The following is a 26114-nucleotide window of genomic DNA, read 5'->3' as shown; positions in this document are numbered from 1 at the left end:
TCGAGACCAGCCTGGCCTACTTGGTTAAACCCCGTCTCTACTAAAAATACAAAAAATTAGCCGGCTGTGGTGTGGGCACCTGTAGTACCAGCTACTTGGGAGGCTGAGGCAGGCGAATCTCTTGAATCTAGGAGGGGGAGGTTGTAGCGAGCCGAGATCGCGTCATTGCACCCTAGCCTGGGCAACAAGGGCAAAACTCTTGTCTCAAAAAAAAAAAAAAAGCTTTTGTTCATTTAAAAACTGTCAGTTGGTTTGAGGTATAAATAAGTTGAGTAGATTGATAGAAGTCTAATTCTATATTGCTATGTGTTGGTTAATAACATAAACTTCTCTGAAGTTGTAGTATTGAGTTCTGATCTCGATACCTTGCCAGAGTGCATGCCAGCAACGACATTTATTTATTGCAAAAGACATGGGGTTCGTGTTTTTATCTTAGTGCATTTTAGGTTTCAAAAGATGCAAATATTAAACATTTGTAACCTGTTTGTCCTTAGGTGTTGGTGGAATGAGCGTTGCATGTGTCTTGAAGAGAAAAGCAGTGCTTTGGCAGGACTCTTTCAGCCCCCACCTGAAACATCACCCTCAAGAATCAGCTAATCCCAACATGCCTGTTGTTTTGACATCTGGAACAGGGTCGCAAGCGCAGCCACAACCAGCTGCAAATCAGGCTCTTGCAGCTGGGACTCACTCCAGCCCTGTCCCAGGATCTATAGGAGTTGCAGGCCGTTCCCAGGACGACGCTATGGTGGACTACTTCTTTCAGAGGCAGCATGGTGAGCAGCTTGGGGGAGGAGGAAGTGGAGGAGGCGGCTATAATAATAGCAAACATCGATGGCCTACTGGGGATAACATTCATGCAGAACATCAGGTAAAAAAAAAAGTTCACTATTTCAGTTTTGACATTCGTTTATAATCACTGTCCACTTAGGATATCTGCTTTTGATGAATGTCTTTAAAAACTTAAATTGGTAATTTCATTTGGTACAAACAGTTACTTGTTATAAAGGTTGATCATTGTAATACTGTTACTGGGTCATTTATCATTCTGGTGCTAAATAGTAAATAGCCCATTCATTCATTCATTCATTTGAGACGGAGTCTCGCTCTGTCACCTAGGCTGGAGTGCAGTCGCCTGATCTCGGCTCTCTGCAACTGCCGCCTCCCAGGTTCAAGCAGTTCTCCTGCCTCAGCCTCCTGAGTAGCTGGGACTACAGGCGTGCACCACCACGCCTGGCTGATTTTGTATTTTCAGTAGAAGCGGGGTTTCACCATGTTGGCCAGGCTGGCCTCGAACTCCTGACCTCAAGTGATCTGCCTGCCTCGGCCTCCCAAAGTGCTGGGATTACAGTTGTGAGCCACCCACGCCCAGCCTATACAACGCAATTTTTTTTTTTTTTTTTTTTTTTTTGAGACGGAGGCTCGCTCTGTTGCCCAGGCTGGAGTGCAGTGGTGCGATCTTAGCTCACTGCAAGCTCCGCCTCCCGGGTTCACGCCATTCTCCTGCCTCAGCCTCTCCGAGTAGCTGGGATTACAGGCACCCGTCACCATGCCCGGCTAATTTTTTATATTTTTAGTAGAGACGGGGTTTCACCGTGGTCTCGATCTCCTGACGTCGTGATCCGCCCGCCTTGGCCTCCCAAAGTGCTGGGATTATAAGTGTGAGCCACCGCGCCCAGCCAACTACGTTTTTAAGAACACTTTTTTTTGGAACAAAGGATACTTTTTTTACTATTGACATAAGAACTGCTGGGGTTGTTTATAGGACAGATACATATTTTTGAATCTTTTCTCTTGGGTGTGGGTGTCTTGATTTTAAGATGTTGTAGTTGAAAGTAGGGGAAAGTTGATAACATCAGCTGCTCAAGTGAAATTTATTTGAAATGGGACTGATACATTGTGTCAGAGAGAAGTGGTTGTGGCTTTTAGGTTTTAACCACCTTTGTCCTCTTGTTATTGTTTAATTTTTAATTTTAACATGTTCAGTTTTACTAATCTAAAACCGTAGCAGGAATCATAGCATATTTTACTGAGAAGAGAGGTTAGCCTGATCCATGTTTCCTGATTTCTTGATAATGACCAACCAAAAGATTAGACTGTTTCGATCAGGGTATTCTTTGAAATTGGGTATAGGTTGAATTTGGAAAGGTTCATTTTGTGTCACCCATCTGAGTACTGATTAGCAAGAACTGACATTTTTCATTAGGCTTCTAGTGCTTCTGTTTTACTTCAGAAAAAATCAGGTACAAACATACCTGCAAGTCTGAATTTATTATACTTCCTCTGATCCCCCCAAAAGTGAACCATAGTTTTTTTTTTTTTTTTTTTTTGAGATGGAGTCTCGCTCTGTTGCCCAGGCTGGAGTGCAGTGGCACAATCTCGGCTCATTGCAGCCTCCCCCTCCCAGGTTTAAGCAATTCTCCTGCCTTATCCTCCCGAGTAGCTGGGATTACAGGCACCCACCTCCTTGCCTGGCTAATTTTTGTATTTTTAGCAGAGAGAGGGTTTCACCATATTGGCCAGGCTGGTCTTGAACTCCTGACCTCAAGTGATACATCTGCCTCAGCCTCCGAAAGTGCTGGGATTACAAGTGTGAGCCACCGTGCCCAGCCTTTTTTTTTTTTGAGACAAGGTATGGCTCTGTCATCCAGGCTGGAGTGTGGTGATATGATATTGGCTCACTGCAACCACGCTCTCCCTGTTCAAGTGATCCTCCCACCTCAGTCTCCTGAGTAGCTGGGACTACAAGTGTGCAACACTACACCGGCTACTTTTTCTTTTCTTTTTTTTTTTTTTTGAGACGGAGTCTTGCTCTGTCATGCAGGCTGGAGTGCAGTGGCACAATCTCAGCTCACTGCAAGCTCCACCTCCCAGGTTCATGCCATTCTCCTGCCTCAGCCTCCCAAGTTGCTGGGACTACAGGTGCCCGCCACCATGCCCGGCTAATTTACACCCGGCTACTTTTGTATTTTTTGTAGAGAAGGGGTTTTGCCATGTTGGCCAGGCTGGTCTCAAACTCCTGGGCTCAAAGTGATCCACCCGCCTTGGACTCCCAGAGTGCTGGGATTGCAAGTGTGAGCCACTGCACCTGGCCAGTTCTTTCCTATAGTAGAAACAAAGACAGGCTGGGTGCGGTGGCTCACGCCTGTCATCCCAGCACTTTGGGAGGCCAAGGTGGGTAGATCACCTGAGGTCAGGAGTTCAAGACCAGCCTGACCAACGTGGTGAAACCCTGTCTCTACTAAAAATGCAAAAATTAGCCAGGTGTGGTGGCGCGTGCCTGCAATCCCAGCTACTTGGAAGGCTGAGGCAGGAGAGTCACTTGAACCTGGGACAGGGAGTTTGCAGTGGGCTGAGATCTTGCCATTGCACTCCAGCCTAGGCAACGGGTGAAACTCCATCTCAAAAAAATAAAGTAAAAAATTAGCTGGGCGTGGGGGCACGTGCCTGTGGTCCCAGCTACTTGGGAGGCTGAGGTGGAAGGATTGCTTGAGCCTGGGCGGCAGAGGTTGCAGTGAACAGAGATCATGCCACTGCACTTCAGCCTGGGCAACAGAGTGAGACCCTGTCTCAAAAAAAAAAAAAAAAAAAAAGAAAAGAAAAAGAAGGTTTTCAGCTGGGTGTGTTGGCTCATGCCTGTAATCCCAGCACTTTGGGAGGTCAAGGCAGGTGGATCACCTGAGGTCAGGAGTTCGAGACCAGCCTGGCCAACATGGTGAAATCCCGTCTCTACTAATAATACAAAAAAATTAGCCTGGCATGGTGGCGCATACCTATAATCCCAGCTCCTCGGGAGGCTGAGGCAGGAGAATCGCTTGAACCCAGGAGGTGGAGGTTGCAGTGAGCAGAGATCACACCATTGCACTCCAGCCTGAGTGACAAGAGCGAAACTGTCTCCAAAAAAAGAAAAAAAAAAGATTTTCTCTTTCTTTGGGATGAAGATATGTACAGAATTTGGTGATTTAATTAGAAATCTTATATCCTGGAAAGATGAAGTAATGGAGGAATAGTGCAGAGTGCCTCTGGTTTGGGACACGGTGATTACATTTGATAGTACACCTGCTGAGTTTGAGGTAGAAGCAGAATATCTAGGTGTTTACTGTAGGCAGCTCTACAGGTAGCAGGAGATCAAGGTAGGAGGTATTTGATTTGGGTGGCATCTGCGTAGTGGGACAAAAACAAACCCTGTAATCTCTGTACTATTTGGCTAAATGTTATTTAAAAATCATAAACATTGTTTTTTTAAGTTCTGTAATAAAGATCTATAAGATCTTTTGTTGTGTTTCCTAATGATAGACTGATGGGCAGAAGCTGAAAGGAGAGTCAAGGTGCCTGGCCTGTTCTTTGCTAGGTGAGCAAATCAAACTCTAGTTCAGTCCTTGGCAGAGCTCTAAGATCTGATTATTGCTGTGCAAGTTAACAAGCATTTATTGAAGCCTTTCTCAGGCCTCTGTCTTACACTGAGGCCTATCATAAGGAATCACATCTGACTTACTGAGCAGTTTTATCCAGGTCAGTTAGCAAACTTGAGTTAATAATAGTAAATGGCAAAACCTGTTTCCCACCCAGGTGGCCTAAACCAGTGACCTTGGAATTGGCATTCATCATTACACCACAATTCTTTGGGCTGGACACATGAAATAATGAACAACGTTGGGGAACTCAGGGTAGCTGGTATGTTGCAGTTGTGGACCACCCACAGATTACTTTTCTGTAGTCATTATAGTGTATTGTACTAGTGTTAGTGTTGTTCTCACCTTCTGGACTGCACTATTCTAGATCAGAGACTTGTGTTTTTCATGCCCCTTTTCCAGGAGGTATTATGAAACTTTCGTGTTGATTGAATGAGGGAAGACCAGAGGTTCTTCAGTTTTGCGCTCAGGTAAAGGAGTGGGTCTTACAGCTCAGCCATCCTGCTGGGAAACACATGGCAACAGGTAGAGGCCACTTGATAGGCAGCTGTGCTGAGGGTAGTATAATTGAAGAGCAAAGGGGCACATCTCTAGGTGGAGAATCTCTGCCCTTACTAGCCACTGTTACGGATAGGAGGTGTAAGAGGGTACCTGATCTGTGATGCGGGTCAGAGTGGAAAAGAGGTTGAGAACCACAGATGATAATGGAAACATTTATATGTTCTAGGCATTGGGCTATTGTATTTCCTGTATATAATCCTTACAGCCATCCTATGAAGGAGATAAATACCCTTTTTTGACAAGTGAGAAACTGAGGCTTTGTTACCAGATAATACCTGGTTTTTGAAATCAGTCTTTGATTCCAGTGTCCATGTTCTACATCTATTTCTGCTTCCCTAGGCAAGATAAACCAGACAAAACTATGCAACCAAGTGGCACATTACAGGGCCAAAGAATTGTTTTGCCATAATTTTGCTTGAAATTTAGAGATCGTAAACTTAATAATGAGATGAATACAAATGTTGACCATTCTCCTGTAACTGCAGGAGTACTTCCTCCCAACTCCCAAAAGCAGTAATGGTAAAGTCCATTTTTCTTCAGTTCTGTTTTTTATTACATATGTGTTCTAAGTGGTAATGTGGATGGAAACTTATCTCTGTAGAGACAGAATGATTCAATATAAAGTGATCCTATTGCCAGCTCATTCTACCCTACCACTGGTACCACTGGGCCTTTTTTTTTTTTTTTAATGACCCTTTGGCATAATGGAACAAAGTTTAAGATCAAATTGGCAGGATGCTTTCACCAATGAACTAGTGAAGTAAAGAATGTCACAGGCTGTGATGCCAGTAGCGTTGGAGGGAGGATGCTAGTAGCGTTGGAGGGAGGGGAGTTCTTTGTCATGCCAGGTACTTTATTTCTCTCATAATTACTCCCATTTAAGAGCAATCGCTCTTACACTTTTTTCTTTTTATTTATTGAGACAGGGTTTCACTCCTGTTGCTGAGGCTGGAGTGCAGTGGGCACCATCTAGGCTCACTGCAACCTCTGCCTCCCCGGCTCAAGCGATTCTTCTGCCTTAGTCTCCCTATGCTGGGACCACAGGCGCACGCCACAACACCTAGCTCATCTTTGTATTTTTTTGTAGAGATGGAGTTTCGCCATGGTCAGGCTGGTCTCAAATGCCTTTTTTTTTTTTTTTTTTTTTTTTGAAATAAAGTCTTGCTCTGTAGTCCAGGCTGGAGTGCAGTGGCGCGATCTCAGCTCACTGCAACCTCTGCCTCCTGGGTTCAAGTGATTCTCCTGCCTCAGTCTCCCCAGTAGCTGGGACTACAAGTGTGCACCACCACGCTGGCTAATTATGTATTTTTAGTAGAGATGAGGTTTCACCATGTTGGCCAGGCTAGTCTCGAACTCCTAACCTCAGGTGATCTACCTGCCTCGGCCTCCCAAAGTGCTGGGATTTATAGGCGTGAGCCACCGTTCCTGGGCCACTTGTATACTTACCTTAAAAAGTTTGTCATCTTTTGGCTGGACGCAGTGGCTCACACCTGTAATCCCAGCGCTTTGGGAGGCCGAGGAGGGTGGATGGTTTGAGCCCCCAGGAGTTCAAGAGCAGCCTGGACAACATGGTGAAATCTTGTCTTTACAAAATATACAGAAATTAGCCAGGCATGGTGGCGCTGTGCCTGTGGTCCCAGCTACTTGGAGGGCTGAGGTAGGAGGATCACTTGAGCCCAGGAGACGTAGGTTGCAGTGAGCCGAGATTGTACCACTGCACTCCATTTTGGGTGACAGAGTTGAGACCCTGTCTCAAAAAAAAAAAAAAAAAAAAAAAAAAAAGGCCAGGTGTGGTGGCTCACACCTGTAATCCTAACACTTTGGACTTTGGGAGGTCAAGGTGGGCCGATCACTTGAGGTCAGGAGTTTGAGACCAGCGTGGCCAACATGGCGAAACCTCGTCTTTACTAAAAATAGAAAAAATTAGCCAGGTGTGGTGGCATGCATCTATAATCCCAGTTACTCGGTAGGCTAAGGCAGGATAATCATTTGAACCCAGGAGGCGGAGATTGAAGCGAGTCGAGATTGTGCCACTGCCCTTCAGCCTGGGTGACAGAGCGAGACTGCATCTCAGGAAAAAAAAAAAAAAAAAAGTTTACCTTTTGAAGTTAGGATTTTCCTGTTTGGTGTAGCAAATCCTCTTAGTGGTTGAGTTTTCCCCCTCTTTTTTTTTTTTTTTTTTTGAGATGGAGTCTCGCTCTGTCACCCAGGCTAGAATTCAGTGGCTCTTATCTTGGCTCACTGCAACCTCTGCCTCTCGGGTTCAAGTGATTCTCCTGCCTCGGCCTCCTGAGTAGCTGGGACTACAGGCACCTGCCATCATGCCCGGCTAATTTTTTTTTTTTTTGTAGAGATGGGGTTTCACCGTGTTGCCTGGCTGGTCTTGAACTCCTGACCTCAGGTGATCCGCCTGCCTCAGCCTCCCAAAGTGCTGGGATTACAGGCGTGAGCCACCATTCCTGGCCTAAAACATGCAAGCTCTTTATGGTCTTTCTGTATTTTTCTTTTTTTCTACTTTAATAATAGAAACATATCATTTGGTATAATACATAAAATCGTATCTGGTACGGGTTAGAAACTTCAGAGCCCTCATTTTTTATTTTTATTTTTTGAGACAGAGTCTCGCTCTGTCGCCCAGGCTGGAGTGCAGTGGTGCAATCTCAGCTCACTGCAAGCTCCGCCTCCCGGGTTCGCGCCATTCTCCTGCCTCAGCCTCCTGAGTAGCTGGGACTACAGGCACCCGCCACCTCGCCTGGCTAATTTTTTGTATTTTTAGTAGAGAGGGGGTTTCACCGTGTTAGCCAGGATGGTCTCGATCTCCTGACCTCGTGATCCGCCCCCCTCGGCCTCCCAAAGTGCTGGGATTACAGGTGTGAGCCACTGCGCCCGGCAGAGAGCCCTCATTTTTGGGCCAAATTGAGGTCTTCGGAGGGAAGTGAGGGAAAGAAGTCTCATGAAAAAAAATTTTTTTTTTTTTTTTTTTTGCCTGTAAAATTATACCCATAGTATACAGTTAAGATAATGCGGACCGGGCGTGGTAGCTCACGCCTGTACTCCCAGCACTTTGGGAGGCTGAGGCAGGTGGATCACGAGGTCAGGCGTTTGAGACCAGCCAACATGGTGAAACCCTGTCTCTACTAAAAATACAAAAATTAGCCAGGTGTGGTGGTGCGTGCCTGTAATCCCAGCTCTTCAGGAGAGGCAGGAAAATCACTTGAATCCGGGGGGGCAGAGGTTGCAGCGAGCCAAGATCCCGCCACTGCACTCCAGCCTGGGCGACAGAGGGAGACTCCGTCTCAAAAAAAAAAAAAAAAAAAAGATTATGGATATTGGGCCAGGCATGGTGGCTTATGCCTGTAATCCCAGCACTTTGGGAGGCCGAGGTGGGCAGATCACTTGAGGCCAGGAGTTCGAGACTAACCTGGGCAACATGATGAAACCCCGTCTCTACTAAAAATACAAAAAGTAGCCGGGTGTCGTGGCATGTTACTGTAATTCCAGCTGCTCGAGAGGCTGAGGCGTGAGAATTGCTCTAACCCGGGAAGCAGGGCAGAGGTTGCAGTGAGCCGAGATCCGGCAACTGCATTCCAGCCTGGGCGACAGAGCAAGACTGTCTCAAAAAAAAAAAAAAATAAAAAAAATAATGGATATGGAGCAAAATACTAGAAAACAAAGCTGGGTACATTGGCTTCTGCCTCTATTCCCAGATACTCAGGAGGCTGAGTCAGGAGGATTGCTTGAGGCCAGGAGTTTGAGACCAGCCTGGGCAATATAGTGAGACCCTGTCTCTACAATAAAAAGGAAAAAAATTAGCTGGGCGTGGTGGCATATGCCTGTGGTCCTACTCAGGAGGCTGAGACGGGAGGATCACTTGAGCCCGGGGAGTTCAGGCACTCCAGCCTGTGTGACAGTGAGATCCTGTCTCTTTGAAAAAAAAAAAAAAAAAAAAAAAAAAGAATGAAGAAAAGGAAATTATAAAAAACAAATACTAGGAAGCACTAGAAAACACATCTTGCCACCTAAATGAGTTGTGTATTTGAAAATGTTACTTATTTTGGGCCGGGCCCGGTGGCTCCCTCCTGTAATCCCAGCACTTTCGGAGGCCGAGGTGGGCGGGTCACGAGATCAGGAGATCAAGACCATCCTGGCTAACACGGTGAAACCCTGTCTCTACTAAAAATACGAAAAATTAGCTGGGCGTGGTGGTGGGCGCCTGGAGCTTGCAGTGAGTCGAGATCGCGCCACTGCCCTCCAGCCTGCGTGACAGAGCAAGACTCCGTCTCAAAAAAAAAAAAAGTTACTTATTTTAACAGTAATTTTTATACCTTTAGATTTTATTCTTTCCTGAATAACATTGAAAATTTCGTTAGTAAAAGCCGAAGGTCAAGTCTTTGACTTGAGAGTGTTTTATTCTTGTATTGTGAAATCTGTTTTCTCTGTAAACTGCTGTGGGATAGATAAACTGGTTGATGAAATAGGGCAAAAAATTTAAAGTCGATTGGTTGAACTGTATCCTCTGTACTGGATTATGAGGGACAGAGATAGGTAGAAGGTCTGCCCTGGGGGAAGGGAAATTTGGAGGACAGTTCCACAGAGCTTACCCACTTTGCTTGCACTCTTTTAGCACTAGGATATATCAGTATCCACCATAGATTGACAGCCTATAGGAGATAATTCCAGAGAGCCAGGCAAAAATCAGTGGATGAGGCCGGGTGCAGTGGCTCACACCTGTAATCCCAGCACTTTGGGAGGCCGAGGTGGGCTGATCACCTGAGGTCAGGAGTTCGAGACCAGCCTGACCAACATGGAGAAACCCCATCTCTACTAAAAATACAAAATTAGTGGGGCGTAGTGGCTCACGCCTGTAATCCCAGCTACTTGGGTGGCTGAGGCAGGAGAATTGCTTGGACCTGGGAGGCAGAGGTTGTGGTGAGCCAAGATCGTGCCATTGTACTCTACTCTGGGCAACAAGAGTGAAATGCCATCTCAAAAAAATAAAAAAATTCAGTGGATGAATATATTTTGACTCCACTTGTACCTTCTCTTTCTTTTGCTTGGTGTGGCCATCTTACAGTGGTATTCTGATACCCACCCCTGACGTGTCAACCAGGCGTACTCTTCAGTGCTGTTAGTCTTTTTTTTTGAAGGATTTTAAAAATTTTATTTTTATTGTATATAAAAAAAGAGCTATCATGGTTTCTTTCATTGGGGTGGATGCCTTGGATAATCCATTCAAGGAAGATTGCTTCATCCAACTTAATGCAGCCCAACTTAATGAAACCCATTTTCTTCGCTTACTGACAGAAACACTGGTGGGGCATATTGAGGCCGTAATTTGGATCAGATCTTGCTGGTCTGAGCATACGCAACAAGAGAGAGAACCCTGGCTGAATTTTTGCGAGTGGCTCCAGTAGAGCTGCTGGTGACCCATCTTGCTCTCAGGAGTGCAGTGAGACAAAAGGAAAGAGCTCCAGTTAATTTTTATATCTTGTAATTAACAGGAACTACTATGTTAAACTGGGAGGGAGCCCAAGTATTTCCCAAACTGGGGAGTCTCGACATTCCCTAGAAATGTCTTTCTGTTTTACCTGCTGATGGACTCTCTTAGACAATGAATCTTGTCTATCTGGGTAGATTGCCTTAGCATTTGTGCTAGTAGCATTTAGTTAACGTGTTAAAGCTGAATAATCCATCTTTCGTATTTTGTTTCTCTTACGCATGTACTCTTAGAGCCTTTTCATTATGCTCAGAATTCACAAGGCCTAACATTATGTACTTGGTCAAAAGAATCATCAGCAGGCCTTCTTCAACTATTAACTTTTTCTTTTTTTTTGAGACAGAGTCTCACTTTGTCACCAACTGGCACTATCTAGGCTCACTGAAACCTCTGCCTCCTGTGTTCAAGCGATCTGGTGCCTCAGCCTCCTGAGTAGCTGGGATTACAGGGGTGCACCACCATGCCTGGCTAATTTTTGTATTTTTAGTAGAGACAGGGTTTCACCATGTAGTCCAGGCTGGTTTTAAACTCCTGGTCTCAAGCAGTCCTCCCACCTCGGCCTCCCAAACTACTGGGATTAAAGGTGTGAGCCACGTACCCAGCCTGACTATAACTTTAATCTAGCCTGATTATAACTTTAAGAATTACTTTGTTCCTATGTAAACAAAAGAAGTTGGGCCAGTCATGATTGGCTCATGCCTGTAATCCCAGCACTTTGGGAGGCCAAGATCACCTGAGGTCAGGAGTTTGAGACCAGCCTGGCCAACATGGTGAAACCCCATCTCTACTAAAAAATACAAAAATTAGCCAGGTGTGGTGGTGGGTGCCTGTGGTCCCAGCTACTTGGGAGGCTGAGGCAGGAGAATCGCTTGAACCTGGGAGGTGGAGATTGCAGTGAGCTGAGATCCCACCACTGCACTCCAGCCAGGGCGACAGAGCAAGACTCTGTCTCAAAAAAAAAAAAAAAAAAAAAAAAAAAAAAGTTCAGGCAGATGCTCTTCTCTAATGCTGAATGGTACTTGATTGTATATGCCTCTGAAATGGCAACTTGTAGAGATATTTATGATGTATCTTTACCTTGTTTAATTTTAGAAGGTTTTTTAAATTTAATTTTATTTGTTTGAGATGGAGTTTCATCCTTTCACCTAGGCTGGAGAGAAGTGGCAGGATCTCAGATCACAGCAACCTCTGCCTCCTGGGTTCAAGCAATTCTCCTGCTTCAGCCTCCCAAGCAGCTGGGATTATACGCGTCCACTACCATGCCTGGCTAATTTTTTTTTTTTTTTTTTTAAGACGGAGTCTCGCTCTGTTGCTCAGGCTGGAGTGCAGTGGCGCGATCTCGGCTCACTGCAACCTCTGCCTCCCGGGTTCAAGCAGTTCTTGTACCTTAACTTCCCGAGTAGCTGGGATTACCGGCACATGCTACCATGCCCGGCTACTTTTTCTATTTTTAGTAGAGACACAGTTTCACCATGTTGGCCAGGCTGGTCTCGAACTCCAGACCTTAAGTGATCCACCTGCCTCACCCTCCCAGAGTGCTGGGATTATAGGCATGAGCCACCGCCCCCGGCCAATTTTTGTAGTTTTTTGTTTGTTTTTTATTTTTTGAGACAGTTTCGCTGTCACCCAGGCTGGAGTGCAGTGGCACGATCTCGGCTCACTGGAACCTCCTCCTCCGGGGTTCAGGTGATTCTCCTGCCTCAGCCTCCTGAGTAGCTGGGATTATAGGCGTGCGCCATCATGCCAGCTCATTTTTGTATTTTTAGTAGAGACGGGGTTTTGCCGTATTGGCCAGGCTGGTCTTGAACTCCTGACCTCAGGTGATCCACCTGCCTCAGCCTCCCAAAGTGCCAGGATTACAGGTGTGAGCCACTGCGCCTGGCCTCAAAAGGTTTTTGATGTGAAATTAGTAAAAGTTGTATGATATGTGGTAGTGAGATGTGACTGTGGGAAGGTCATGATAGGAAACTAAATTGGAGTAAAGTTAGAAATATGTACCAGAATAATGGGTTATAGAATTTACCCTGATGGGCCGGGCATGGTGGCTCAAACCTGTAATCCCAGCACTTCGGGAGGCCGAGGCGGGCGGATCACGAGGTCAGGAGATCGAGACCGTCCTGGCTAACACAGTGAAACCCCGTCTCTACTAAAAATACAAAAAATTAGCCGGGCATGGTGGCGGGTGCCTGTAGTCCAGCTATTCGGGAAGCTGAGGCAGGAGAATTACTTGAACCTGGGAGGCAGAGGTTGCAGTGAGCTGAGGTCGCACCATTGCACTCCAGCCTGGGCGACAGAGCGAGACTCCATCTCAAAAAATAAATAAATAAATAAATAAATAAATAAATAAATAAATAAATAAAAAAGAATTTACCCTGATGGTCCTGGTGGCTAAAGAAAAGAGGAAAGCATAATGATTCCTGAGATTCTTACTTAGAGGAAAAAACAGCAGTTAGGAAGAGTTGTGTTTTGAATTTCAGTTATAGATGTGATTGAAGTGCTTTGTAAACTATAAAGCGTAAGATTTTTATTTATTTATTATTTTTATTTTATTTTATTTTATTTTATTTTTGAGACAGAGTCTCGTTCTGTTGCCCAGGCTGGAGTGCAGTGGCGTGATATCAGCTCACTGCAAGTTCTGCTTCCCAGGTTCATGTCATTCTCCTGCCTCAGCCTCCCAAGTAGCTGGGACTACAGGCGCCCGCCACCACACCTGGCTAATTTTTGTATTTTTAGTAGAGACGGGGTTTCGCTGTGTTAGCCAGGATGGTCTCGATCTCCTGACCTCATGATCTGCCTGCCTTGGCTTTCCAAAGTGCTGGTATTACAGGCGTGAGCCACTGCGCCCAGACTTTTTAAAATTTTTTTAGCGGAGTCTCACTCTTGTCGCCCAGGCTGTATGGTGGAGTGGTGCGATCTCAGCTCACTGCACCCTCCACCTCCTGAGTTCAAGCCATTCTCCTGCCTCAGCCTCCCCAGTAGCTGGGATTACAGGTGTGTGCCAACACGCCCAGCTAATTTTTGCACTTTTAGTAGAGATGGGGTTTCAGCGTGTTGGCCAGGATGGTCTTGAACACCTGACCTCAGGTGATCCACCCGCCTCCACCTCCCAAAGTGCTGAGATTGCAGGAGTGAGCTACCGCACCCAGCCAGTAGGATGTTATTACTTGTTTTTCATGACACCTGAGACACACATGTCTTTCGTGCATGTGCCCATTTTCTCTCAGGCAACAGCATCTGCTGAATACTCTGCAGGCAAAGCCTGAGTACAAAATTAGGTTTCTGGGTGTGTGGAAAGAATACCTTAACAATTAGAATCTATCTAGTTATTCACTTTTGTGAAAGGACTTAAACATTCATACAGGATGAAAGAACTGACAACATAATGCCAGGAGAGGAGTCAGTGCTGAAGTGCTGAGGGTAGGGTAAATCATCTTTTTTTTTTTCCTTTTGAGAGAATTCTGATCTCCTCTTTGTTTTTTACATTCAGTTTCTTTGACTTCTGGATATTGTAAAGAGCCATAATAGCACTGTGACTTCAGCTCAGTGTGTAGTTGTTGGCTGCCCTGGCATTTTGCTCCTTGCTGTGAATGTAATCTTTTTTTGAGATTGGGTCTCGCTCTGTCGCCTAGGCTGGAGCGCAATGGTGCGATCTCGGCTCACCACAACTTCCACCTCCCAGGTTCAAGTGAGTCCTGCCTCAGCCTCCTGAGTAGCTGGGACTACAGGCGTGCACCACCATACCTGACTAATTTTTGTATTTTTAGTAGAGACGGGGTTTCACTATGTTGGCCAGGCTGATTTTTGAACTCCTGACCTTATGATCTGCCCGCCTTGGCCTTCCAAAGTGCTGAGATTACAGGCGTGAGCCACTGCGCCTGGCCTGCTGTGAATATAATCTTACACCTCCATGTAAGAAGTGGTGGGGTCAGTGATTGGCAGTAGGTTGGGTAAGTTTAATACTTGGGAATTTGGTTAAAGAACTTGGCCTTGAATGGTGTACATGTGTTGATACTTGCAATTGGGCCGTGCGCGGTGGCTCATGCCTGTAATCCCAGCACTTTGGGAGGCGGAGGTGGGTGGATCACGAGGTTAGGAGTTCGAGACCAGACTGAGCAACTTGCCATGTGTAGTGGTGTGCGCCTGTAATCCCAGCTACTTGGGAGGTTGAGGCAGGAGAATTGCTTGAACCTGGGAGGCGGAAGTTACAGTCAGCCAAGATCGCGCCACTGCACTCCAGCCTGAGCGACGGAGCAAGGCTCTATCTCAAACAAAACAAAACAAAAACCCTGCAGTTATTAGACTTCTCCAGAAGAATGCTCATGTTTTTTTGTGTAGTATTTTTTGAAAACCGTTGATTTTTTTGTTTATTTTGTTTTGAGACAGAGTTTCGCTCTTGTTGCCCAGGCTGGAGTGCAGTGGCATGATCTTGGCTCACCGCAACCTCCGCCTTCCGGGTTCGAGCAATTTTCCTGCCTCAGCCTCCCAAGTAGTTGTGATTACAGGCGTGCGCCACCACGCCCAGCTAATTTTGTATTTTTAGTAGAGATGGGGTTTCTCCTTCTTGGTGAGGCTGGTTTTGACCTCCCGACCTCAGGTGATCCGCCCACCTCGGCCTCCCAAAGTGCTGGGATTACAGGCATGAGCCACCGCCCTGGCCCTTTTTTTTTTTTTTTTTTTTGTTTAATTATTTTGAGACAGTCTTACTCTGTCACCCAGGCTGGAGTGTAGTGGCACAATCTTGGCTCACTGCAATCTCCACGTCCTGGGTTCAAGCGATTCTCCTGCCTCAGGCTCCTGAGTAGCTGGGATTACAAGCGTGCACCACCATGTCCAGGTAATTTTTGTATTTTTAGTAGAGACTGGGTTTCGCCATGTTGACCAGGCTGGTCTCGAACTCCTGGCCTCAAGTGATCCACCCGCCTCAGCCTGCCAAAGTGCTAGGATTACAGGTGTGAGCCACTGGGCTCAGCCTGAACTGTTGATTTTTGTTGATGGCTTTTTAATGGTTTTACTAGATTTAGTAGATGTGGATTTGTCTATTGCCATTAGTAAGTGCTCTTTTATGGTCGAAGTACCTTTCTTAATATTTTTTATGAGTCTCATCAGGAAAACTGTTCTAGGTTTGTGGAAATTGGGGGTCCTAAATATTTTTAAATTTATTTTTATTCATTAATTATTATTATCATCTTGTACAAGTAGGGTCTCATGTTGCCCAGGCTTGTCTTGAACTTCTGGCCTCCAGCAGTCCTCCCGCCTTGACCTCCCAAAGTGCTGGTATTACAGGTGTGAGCCATCATGCCTGGCCTGTTAAAGATTTTTTAAAATAGCAGCTTTGGCCAGTGTGGTGGCTCAAGCCTGTAATTCCCAGCACTTTGGGAGGCTGAGGTGGGTGGTCATCTGAGGCCAGGAGTTCGAGACCTGCCTGGCCAACATGGTAAAACCCTGTCTCTACTGAAAATACAAAAAAAATTTAGCCGGGTGTGGGGGTGGGTGCTTGTACTCCCAGCTACTCAAGAGGCGGAGGCAGGAGAATCGCCTGAACCCTGTCGGGGCGGAGGTTACAGTGAACTGAGATTGCACCACTGCACTCCAGCCTAGGCGACGACTTTGTCTCAAAAAAAAAAAACAAAAAAAAAAAACAAAGCAGCTTTACAGATATGTACTTTATCCATTTAAAGTGTATAATTCCAGCCGGGCACGGTGGCTCAACTCCTGTAATCCCAGCACTTTGGGAGGCCGAGGCTGGTGGATCACCTGAGGTCAGGAGTTCGAGAACAGCCTGGCCAACATGGTGAAACCCCATCTCTACTTAAAAAAAAAAAAAAAAAAAAAAAAAAAAAAAAAAAAAAATACCGGGTACGGTGGCTCACGCTTGTAATCCTAGCACTTTGGGAGGCCGAGGTGGGTGGATCACGAGGTCAGGAGATCGAGACCAACATGTGAAACCCCGTCTCTACTAAAAATACAAAAATTAGCCCGGCGTGGTGGCGCATGCCTTTAATCCCAGGTACTCAGAAGGCTGAGGCAGGAGAATTGCTTGAATCCGGGAGGCTGAGGTTGCAGTGAGCTGAGATTGTGCCATTGCACTCCAGCCTGGGTGACACAGCTATACTCTGTCTCAAGAAAAAAAAACAAAAACACACGCACACACAATAAAAATTAGCTGGGCTGAGGCGGAGCTTGCAGTGAGCTGAAATCGTGCAATTGCACTCCAGCCTGGGCGACAAGAGCAAGACTCCATCTTAAAAAAAAATGTTTAATTCAGTAGTTTTTAGTTTTTAGTGTATTCATAGTTGTGCAGGTATAATCATTAATTTTAGAATATTTGCATTACCCCAAAAATCCTTTACCCAGTAGCCGTCACTCCCCAGTCTTAGGCAACCACCAGTCCACTTCTGTCTCTTTGTTTGCCTATTCCGGACATAAATGAAGTGTGTTTTGTGACTGCCTTCTTTTACTTAGCATAATGTTTTAAGGGTTCATCTATGTTGTATGTAGCATTTATCAGTACATCATTTCTTTTTATTTTTGTATAATACTTCATTGTATAGATCTGCCACATTTAATTTATCCACTTATCAGTTGATGGGCCTTTTTTCTTTTTCTTTTTGGCTATTATGGATAATGCTGCTATGAAGATTTGTGTTCACGTTTTTTTCTGTAGACATGCTTTCATTTCTCAGATTTGAGAGTGCGTAAATTTGTAGTGTATAGGTACAAAAGTAACACATTTCTTCACTGGGGCCAGTGCTCATTAGAAATGGGGGATGGGAGGATTAGTTCATCTACAACTTACACTATGGATTTGGAATTTTTCCAAGCCACACATTCTACTGGGGTTAATGACTACTTTCTTTCCTCTATGAAGGAAGTATTTGCAGGCTAACACTGTAAATAAACTTGTTTACAACCCTGGGAAGAGGAGTGCGTAAACTGTAGACAACAGGTGTTTTCAGTGAGCTCTGTAAACTCTTTAGATGCAATGAATATACAGTTGATTGATCTGCTGATGACAATTTTTCTTTATTAAAGCAAGTTCCCTAAGAATTTTAACAAGGGGATGGTTCATTAACCTAGTCTTGGTTATTGTATGTATTTAAAAGCACCAAATTGGGTGTTAATTATTAAGAAATGTTCTCTGTAATCCCAGCAATTTGGGAGGCCGAGGCAGGTGGATCACCTGAGGTCAGGAGTTCAAGACCAGCCTGGCCAACATGGTGAAACCCCACCTCTACAAAAAATACAAAAAAAAAAAAAAGAAAGAAAAGAAATTAGCTGGGCATAATGGGGGGTGCCTGTTGTAATCCCAGGTACTCGGGTGGCTGAGGCAGGAGAATCACTTGAACCCTGGAGGCAGATGTTGTGGTGAGCTGAGATCGCACCATTGCACTCCAGCCTGAGCAACAAGAGTGAAACTCCGTCTCAAAAAAAAGAAATGTTCTTTAATTTGTTAGAGTTTATTGAGTCAAATTGCTTCCCTCACCCAGTTGTCCCAAATTAGGAAGATACCACTTTTAAGGGTCAGAAGCCTTGTAAAATGCAAAACAATGAAATTAATATGTTGTTCCTTTGGAGAAACTTAGTTTCATAAAGAGAGGAGGGAATTATAAAGATAATTGTTTCTGGCCAGGTGTGGTGGCTCATGCCTGTAATCCCAGCACATGAGGCGAGTGGATCACCTGAGGTCAGGAATTCGAGACCAGCCTAGCCAACATGGAGAAACCCTGTCACTACTGAGAAAAAAAAAAAAAAGAAAAATTAGCTGGTTCATGCCTGTAATGGCTTGACTCCTGAAGGTGGAGGTTGCAGTGAGCTGACGTCGTGCTACTGCACTCCAGCCTGGGCAACAGAGTGAGACCCTGTCTTTTAAGAAAATGGTCTTTAAGCTCAGTGTATCCCTTAAAAGTGATATAGATGGATTAAGGACTGGAAGAAAGTACTGCAAAATATTTATATTTGTATGCATGGAGAGATTACAGGTAGTATGCTTTGCTCTTGTCCATTTTGTATTTTCTGAATTTCAAACAGTTAAAAAAGAAAAGACAAACCTTATACCATCTGTTAAGAGCTTGGTCTGCCATTTTGAATGAAAGCGGATGGTGGACACATTTCCAGTGGAGTTTTGATGTTAGAAAAGACCTTGGAAATCGAAATTATTTAGCTTTTTTCCCCCGATGAAGTGCTGTCCTTTACATTAATTATCTCTCGTTTGATTTTTAAAAAGGTTAGTAGATATGTTGAATATAGGTTGCTGAAATAGGTTGGGTAATAATTCAATGAGATCTAGAGGTAATTTTATTTTATTTTATTTCATTTGTTTATTTATTTATTTTTTTGATACAGAGTCTCGCTCTGTTGCCCAGGTTGGAGTGCAGTGGCGCAATCTTGGCTCACTGCAACTTCTGCCTCCTGGATTCAAGCGATTCTCATGCCTCAGCCGCCCGAGTAGCTGGGATTACAGGGATGCACCACCACGCTTGGCTAATTTTTGTAGTTTTAGTAGAGACAGGGTTCCAACCATGTTGACCAGGCTGGTCTCGAACTCCTGACCTTAGATGATCCACCTGCCTCGGCCTCCCAAAGTCCCGAGATTACAGGCGTGAGCCACTGGGCCTGGCCTAGAGATAATTTTATTTTAGTATTAAGTGTTTCCTTTCTGTATCTAGAAGTAATAACGAGTAATCATACGCTTTGTCCTGGAAGTGTTCTAATATTTTTACATGATTTGAACCACTCAGTACTGTATGCACATTTTTATCTTTCTCATTTTTTTGAAAAAAAGGTATGTTAGTCCATTTTGTGTTGCTATAAAGGAATATAGGAGACTGGGCAATTTATAACAAAAAGAGGTTTATTTGTCTCAGTTTTGCAGACTGTACAGGAAGTAAGTTACGGCATCTGCTGCTGGTGAGGCCTCAGGACACTTTTACTCATGGCAGAAGGCACAGTGGGAGCACATGTGTCACATGGTCAAGAGAGGGAGCTGGAGAGAGAAGGGGTTCCAGGCACTTTTAAACAGCCAGCTCTTGTGTGAATTAATAGAGTGAGAACTCACTCGTTACCATGGGGAGGATATCAAGTACTTCATGAGGGATCAGCCCCCATGACCCAGACACTACACCCTAGGTTCACCTCCAACCTTGGAAGTCACATTTCAGATGAGATTTGGAGGGGACAAACATCCAAGGTATATCAAACTATAATATCCTTGCCCCACACCCCCCCCACCCCCCAGAGGATAGCTTTTTTTTTTTTTTTTTCCCAAAAAAAATTTACTCTTTGGCTGGCCGTGATGGCTCATGCCTGTAATCTTAGCACTTTGGGAGGCCAAGGTGGGAGGATCACTTGAGTCTTGGAGTTGGAGAACAGCTGGGGCAACATAGCAAGACCCCCATATCTGTTAAAAAAAATTAAAAAAGCCTAAGAGTTTAGTTTTCATAAGTGCTCAGTGAATTGAATTTAATGATTTCCTTCAATTCCTGTACTGTATTCTGTTTCTGTGGTTGATATATCCATCTGTGGCATGCTAGGAGCCATCCTAGATTTCTGCCTCCTGTTTGTGCCTACAGTAGTTCGGAGATTATACCTATGTTGCTTTATTTGATAGGCTCATGTTTCTTACCTGGAGATGTTCAGTAGTCTTCTCGCTGGCTTTCCTCCATCTCCCCTTTTCTTCTTTGTAGCCGTTGTCTGTGCCACTGCCAAATTGATGTTTTTGAAGATACGATCTGCTTATGTCTCACCCTTTTGCTTGCACACTTGTGTGTGTATGCGTTTTCTTTCCTGTTGCTTTTGGGATAACTTCTAAGCTCCTCCTCGTAGCATAGGAGGCCTTTCATGTTATTATTTTTTTAAGATATAATATAATATATTTTAAATTTATTATTAGTTTTACAGATGAGGGTGTTCACTTTCTTGCCCAGGCTGGACTTGAACTCCTGGCCTCAAGCAGTCACTTCCACCTTGTGTAGCTGGCACTAAAGGCACATGCCATCGCATGCCCAGCTGTCTTTTGTGTTTTGTCCCAGCTTGCCTCTCCAGTCCTTACTGGTGCTCCATTTTGGCTATACTAAAGTATTTGTAGTTTTGTGAATACCCATCCTATTTTTATAGTTTGTGCAGTTTCTCAGCATACTAGTGCTATTTTTATTTATGTAGTTTTCTCTACTTGGAATCCCCTACCTTCCTCATTCACCTAGCCTTTTCCTCATATTTCAAGCTTCAACTAATGTATCTTCATCTCTGATAAATGTACTTCTTTACTCCCACTTTTCTCCAAGGTTGGGTGCCTGCCATTGATGCCACTATTGTATGTCGTACACATCTCATTGAAGCTTTTAGCTTCCTGTATTGGAATTTAATATTTACTTTTTCCCTTACCATCCAGTGCTAGGAAGCTGTTAGTCAATAAAGAGATTCTTGGCGGGGCATGGTGGCTCATGCCTGTAATCCTAGCACTTTGGGAAGCCAAAGTGGGAGGATCGCGTGAGCCTAGGAGTTCAAGAATAGCTGTGGCAGCATAGTGAGACCCTTGTCTCTATTTTTTTTAAAAAAAGAGATTCTTGGGCTTAAGTCCAGACCTACTGAATCAGAATTCTCAGTGATAAGACACAGTTCATGTATTTTGTTTTTAATATTTATTATTATTATTATTTTTGAGATGGAGTTTCGCTCTTGTCACCCAGGGATTACAGGTGTGAGCCACCGGGCCTGGCATGAGTTTTTTTAAATTTCTTGTGAAATAGAGTCTCCCAGGCTGGAGCACAGTGGCAGCATCTCAGCTCTCTGGCTCACTGCAGCCTCTGCCTCCTGGGTTCAAGCGATTCTCCTGCCACAGCCTCCCACAGCTGGGATTACAAGTGTGCCACCATGCCTGGCTAATTTTTGTATTTTCAGTAGAGACGGGGTTTTACCATGTCGGCCAGGCTGGTCTTGAACTCCTGACCTCAGGTGATTAGCCTGCCTCAGCCTCCCAAAGTGTTGGGATTACAGGCGTGAGCCACTGGGCCCAGCCTAACATATCTTTTTATATACACCCATCTGTAGCCTACGTTATAGAATCCTTACACATACATACATTTTTCTGTGTTTAAAAAGTTTTAGCCTGGGTAGGCCGGGTGCAGTGGCTCACGCCTGTTATCCCAGCACTTTGGAAGACTGAGGCAGGTGGATCACAAGGTCAGGAGATGGAGACCATCCTGGCTAACACGATGAAACCCTGTCTCTACTAAAAATACAAAAAAATTAGCCAGGTGTGGTAGCAGGCGCCTGTAGTCCCAGCTACTTGGGAGGCTGAGGCAGGAGAATGGCATGAACTCAGGAGGCAGAGGGAGCTTGCAGTGAGCCGAGATCATGCCACTGCACTCCAGCCTGGGTGACAGTGAGACTCCGCCTCAAAAAAAAATTTTTTTTTGTTAGCCTGGGTAACAGGGAGACCTCATTGCTATAAAAAAATTAAGAAGGCAGCCAGGCATGGTGACATACACCTGTAGTCCCAGCTACTCAGACAGCTGAGGTGGGAGGACCACTTGAACCTGGCAGGTGAGGGCTGCCGTGAGCCGTGTTTGTGCCACTGCATTCCAGCCTGGGTGACAGAATGAGGCATTGTGTCAAAAAGAGAAAAGGAAAAAAAAAAAAAAATATATATATATATATATATATATATAATTTTAAAACATTTTAAATGGCTATATAAATTCTCTTAAGTATATGCTTTAATAATTACTGCTATATTTAGACTGTTTCCATCTTTTCCTATTACAGTACCAGGTTAAAGATGTTTGTTAACAAATCTGTGCCCATATTTCTCATGATTTGCTTAGGTTAAATTCCTAGAAGTGGAATTACCAGATCAAAGGGCATGAATATTAATCAAACCCGTATTACATATTGTCAGATGTCCAGAAAAGTCAAATAAAGCAAGATGAAGTTGTGTGTATTTGTGTGCGTGTTTTAAAGAAGGATAAGAATCATCTTAAAGAACGTAGCTCTAGCAATACTATTTCTGCTATTTTACCACTTGTGTGACTAAGGGCAGTTTCTCACATTATAAATATTTGTATGTAATGCCTGTCATGTTTTTGATACTGTGCTAGATGCTCAAGGGATTTTTAGGGAGATGAGACAAATCACCATAGCACTGTTAATAAGGTGCGGTTTGGTACTTGGTGGGTGTTACTTCAGATTTAAGGAGAGTGTAGAAAGTAGTGTCTACCATGGTCTTTGAACAGTAGTCTGCATTTCTGCAATGCCTCGTCCATTGCAAAGGGAGAGCACATCAACTAGAGAAGTAATCGCAGGTTAAAGTTTTTCCCCCTTGTTTAAATAATTTCTACCCCCTCAGTTCATGGAGACTAACACTGTAGGCATGCCTGGTAGCTGATAGTTCTCCTCTGAACATATTTCTCTTTTTTTTTTTAATCTTTAGCTTTAAAGATCATCTACATTTTCTTCTGTAATAAAAGATATCCACCCATTTGGCCATATTTATTTATTCTTTAGCAGTTGAAGTATTAAATGATGCCAGGTTTTTTTTTTTTGTTTTTTTAGATGGAGTCTCACTCTACTGCCGAGGCTGGAGTGCAGTGGTGCAATCTCGGCTCACTGCAACTTCCTCCTCCCGAGTTCACACCATTCTCCTGCCTCAGCCTCCCAAGTAGCTGGGACTACAGGCCCCTGCCACCACGTCTGGCTAATTTTTTTGTATTTTTTAGTAGAGATGGGGTTTCACCGTGTTAGCCAGGATGGTCTGCTGACCTCCTGACTGTGTTAGCCAGATGATCTCCTGCCCTCGTGATCCGCCCACCTCGGCCTCCCAAAGTGCTGGGATTACAGGCGTGAGCCACCACACCCGGCCCTAAATGATGCCAGTTTTTATTTTAAATCCTGAATAGTCTTACATTTCTTCTTTTTTTTTGAGACTGAATCGTGCTTTGTCGCCTGGGCTGGAGTGCAGTGGTGCAATCTTGGCCGCTTCCCTGGTTCAAGCAATTCTCCTGCCTCAGCCTTCTGAGTAGCTGGGAATACAGGCGCCCACCACCACGCTCAGCTAATTTTTTGTATTTTCAGTAGAGGCAGGGTTTCACCATGTTGGCCAGGCTGGTCTCAAACTCCTGACCTCAAGTGATCCGCCCACCTTGGCCTCCCAAGTGCTGGGAGGCGTGAGCCGTTGCACCCAGCCTAAATTCATTATATTTTAGATCTTTAGCTTTCTGATGGAGAAATAGATACCCAGACTTAAACCTTTTCACTGCCCACCTGCTAGTCTTGGAAAATAATTTTAATGAAGTGTTACCAATACTTGGACAGTTTCTTTCACGTCAGCAGAGAAATATCAACAGGAGTGATTGTAAAGTGGCTAGTCTTAAAATCCAAGTGTTACGATCTTTGATCCACTGCTCAATTTATTTCAAGATCTGATCTATATTATTTTCTAGCTCTTCTGGTTTGTTGCTGAACAGTCGATGCCTGGTTTTTCCTTGTAGGATATTGTGGCTTCATAAAGAGTGAAAAATCTCACACTGAATATTGTCTTTTAGTTTCTTCTGACCATAACCCCTTGTTTAAGTCTTGTGTACAATACACTGGTTGGTATCTGTTCTCAGCACAAAAAACTATGTGAAGCCGGTGTTCAGGGAAGGAACCACAACCATGGTAATCAGCAGTATCTTTACCTTCTCTCATATGGTTATCTGACTCATAATTACTCTTATTTTCATCTAAAATGGGACAGTCATACTCTTCTTCATTATAGCCATCATACAACTGCCCTTGTGCTGAACCACCCACATTAATGTATTTTAGGCCTGGTCTTGATGTAAGTTCTTTGCCTTGTGTGGTTTTTCCTACCCTTCGTGTACTCTGAGTGTGGCTCCAAAGACCTAAACATGTCCTCATGTATAGCCAGGAACTTTATAGCGTTCTTCAAAACAGAACACTGAGCAGCTCCCCATTGGAGAGCTTGAGGCCCCAGAGCACTCCGAATCCTTGCCTCCCATTTTTAGCCACGTGCCCTGACTGGGGAGCAGGATGTTTGCCTGAACATATTTTTTGTAGAGATGAGAGTCTCGCTGTGCTGCCCAGGCTGATCTTGAACTCCTGGCCTCGCCTCAAGTGATCCTCCTGCCTCGGCCTCGAAAGTACTGGCCATGTAGAGGTGTGAGCCACCCTGTCCGGTCTGCTCTTGCTGTTGATGACAATAGGAACAAGTGGTAAAAGGCATAAAGAGCTGAATTTGGGCCGGGCATGGTGGCTCACACCTGTAATCCTAGCACTTTTGGAGGCTGAGGCAGGCGGATCACGAGGTCGGAGTTTGAGACCAGCCTGGCCAACGTGGTGAAACCCCATCTCTACTAAAAATACAAAAAATTAGCCAGGTGCAGTGGCACACACCCGTAGTCCCAGCTACTCGGGAGGCTGAGGTAGGAGAATTGCTTGAACTCGGGAGGCAGGGGTTGCAGTGAGCCGAGATAGTGCCACTGCCCTTCAGCCTGGGCAACAGTGTGAGACTAAAAAAGAAAAAAAAACAAAACTTGAGTTTGAATTCTATTTCGGATCTTTATCAGTTACATGATTTTGGACAAGTAATTTCTGTAAACCTTGGTTTCCTTATATATAAAATGGAATAATGTCTGTTTTGCAGCGCAGTGGCTGGTGTTTAGTGTTGTTGTTGTTGACAGTTAATAAATGATATGAACATTCATTCATAACATCATGCAATAGGTTTTGCAGCCGTTTATACCAAAAGAAGTTTTTGGGGTTTTTTCCCCTCCAGTAATTAGGAAAGAATGATTGATCTATATTTTGTTTAAGGGCTGTAATAACTTCTTGCTGTTCTTTTCTCTTTTTTTTTTTATTTGAGATGGAGTTTCACTCTTGTTGCCCAGGCAGGAGTGCAATGGCGCTATCTCGGTTCACTGCAACCTCTGCCTCCCAGGTTCAAGTGATTGTCCTGCCTCAGCCTCCTGAGTAGCTGGGATTACAGGTGCATGCCACCATGCCCGGCTAATTTTGTATTTTTAGTAGAGACGGGGTTTCTCCATGTTGGTCAGGCTGGTCTCGACCTCCTGACCTCGGGTGATCCGCCCACCTCGGCCTCCGAAAGTGCTGGGATTATAGGTGTGAGTCACTGCCCCACCAACTTCTTGCTTTGCTTACAAAATGGGAATAATAGTATCTGTGTTTTCAGGGTAGTTATGACTTGTTTTTTTTTCTTTTGAGACAGACTTGTTTTGTCACCCAGGTTGGAGTGCAGTGGTGCAGTCTCGGCTCACTGCAACCTCTGCCTCTCAGGCTCAAGTGATTCTTGTGCCTCAGCCTCCCAAGTAGCTGGGCTTACAGGCATGCACCATCATGCCTGGCTGATTTTTGTATTTTTAATAGAGACGGGATTTTCTCATGTTGCCCAGGCTGGTCGCAGGCTCAAGGCACCCACTTACCTCAGCCTCCCGTGTAGTTATGACTATTAAAAGATGATAAAGTGTGTAAAGTATTTATGGGATCAGGACCAGACACAAAGTAAGTCTTAGTAATAGTTGTTATTAATACAGATATATCGTGTGCAGAAGATGCTGTAGAACAGATTCACTAGGTTTTCTTCCCTTTGATGATTAAATTCGAATTAGGTTAATTCTTATATTCTCTTTCCT

General features: G+C 44.6%; 1 protein-coding gene across 14 annotated transcripts in view; it reads left to right on the top strand.

The window, feature by feature from the left end:
* PUM1 (pumilio RNA binding family member 1) overlaps positions 1 to 26114 on the top strand; it is a 130406-nt gene that overhangs the window by 5701 nt on the left and 98591 nt on the right. For 13 of the 14 annotated variants that reach the window (XM_030823268.1, XM_030823267.1, XM_030823265.1 and 10 more), the window contains exon 2: positions 495 to 868. The exons of the other annotated variant lie outside the window; for it this stretch is intronic. In XM_030823268.1, coding sequence (XP_030679128.1) covers positions 506 to 868 — 363 coding nt within the window. In that variant the 5' untranslated portion in view covers positions 495 to 505. The remainder of the gene's footprint in view (positions 1 to 494; positions 869 to 26114) is intronic. 14 annotated transcript variants of the gene reach the window in all.

This window comes from Nomascus leucogenys, chromosome 12 (assembly GCF_006542625.1).
Source record: "Nomascus leucogenys isolate Asia chromosome 12, Asia_NLE_v1, whole genome shotgun sequence".
Taxonomy (NCBI): Eukaryota; Metazoa; Chordata; class Mammalia; order Primates; family Hylobatidae; genus Nomascus; species Nomascus leucogenys.
This window is presented reverse-complemented; position numbering and strand designations above follow the sequence as displayed.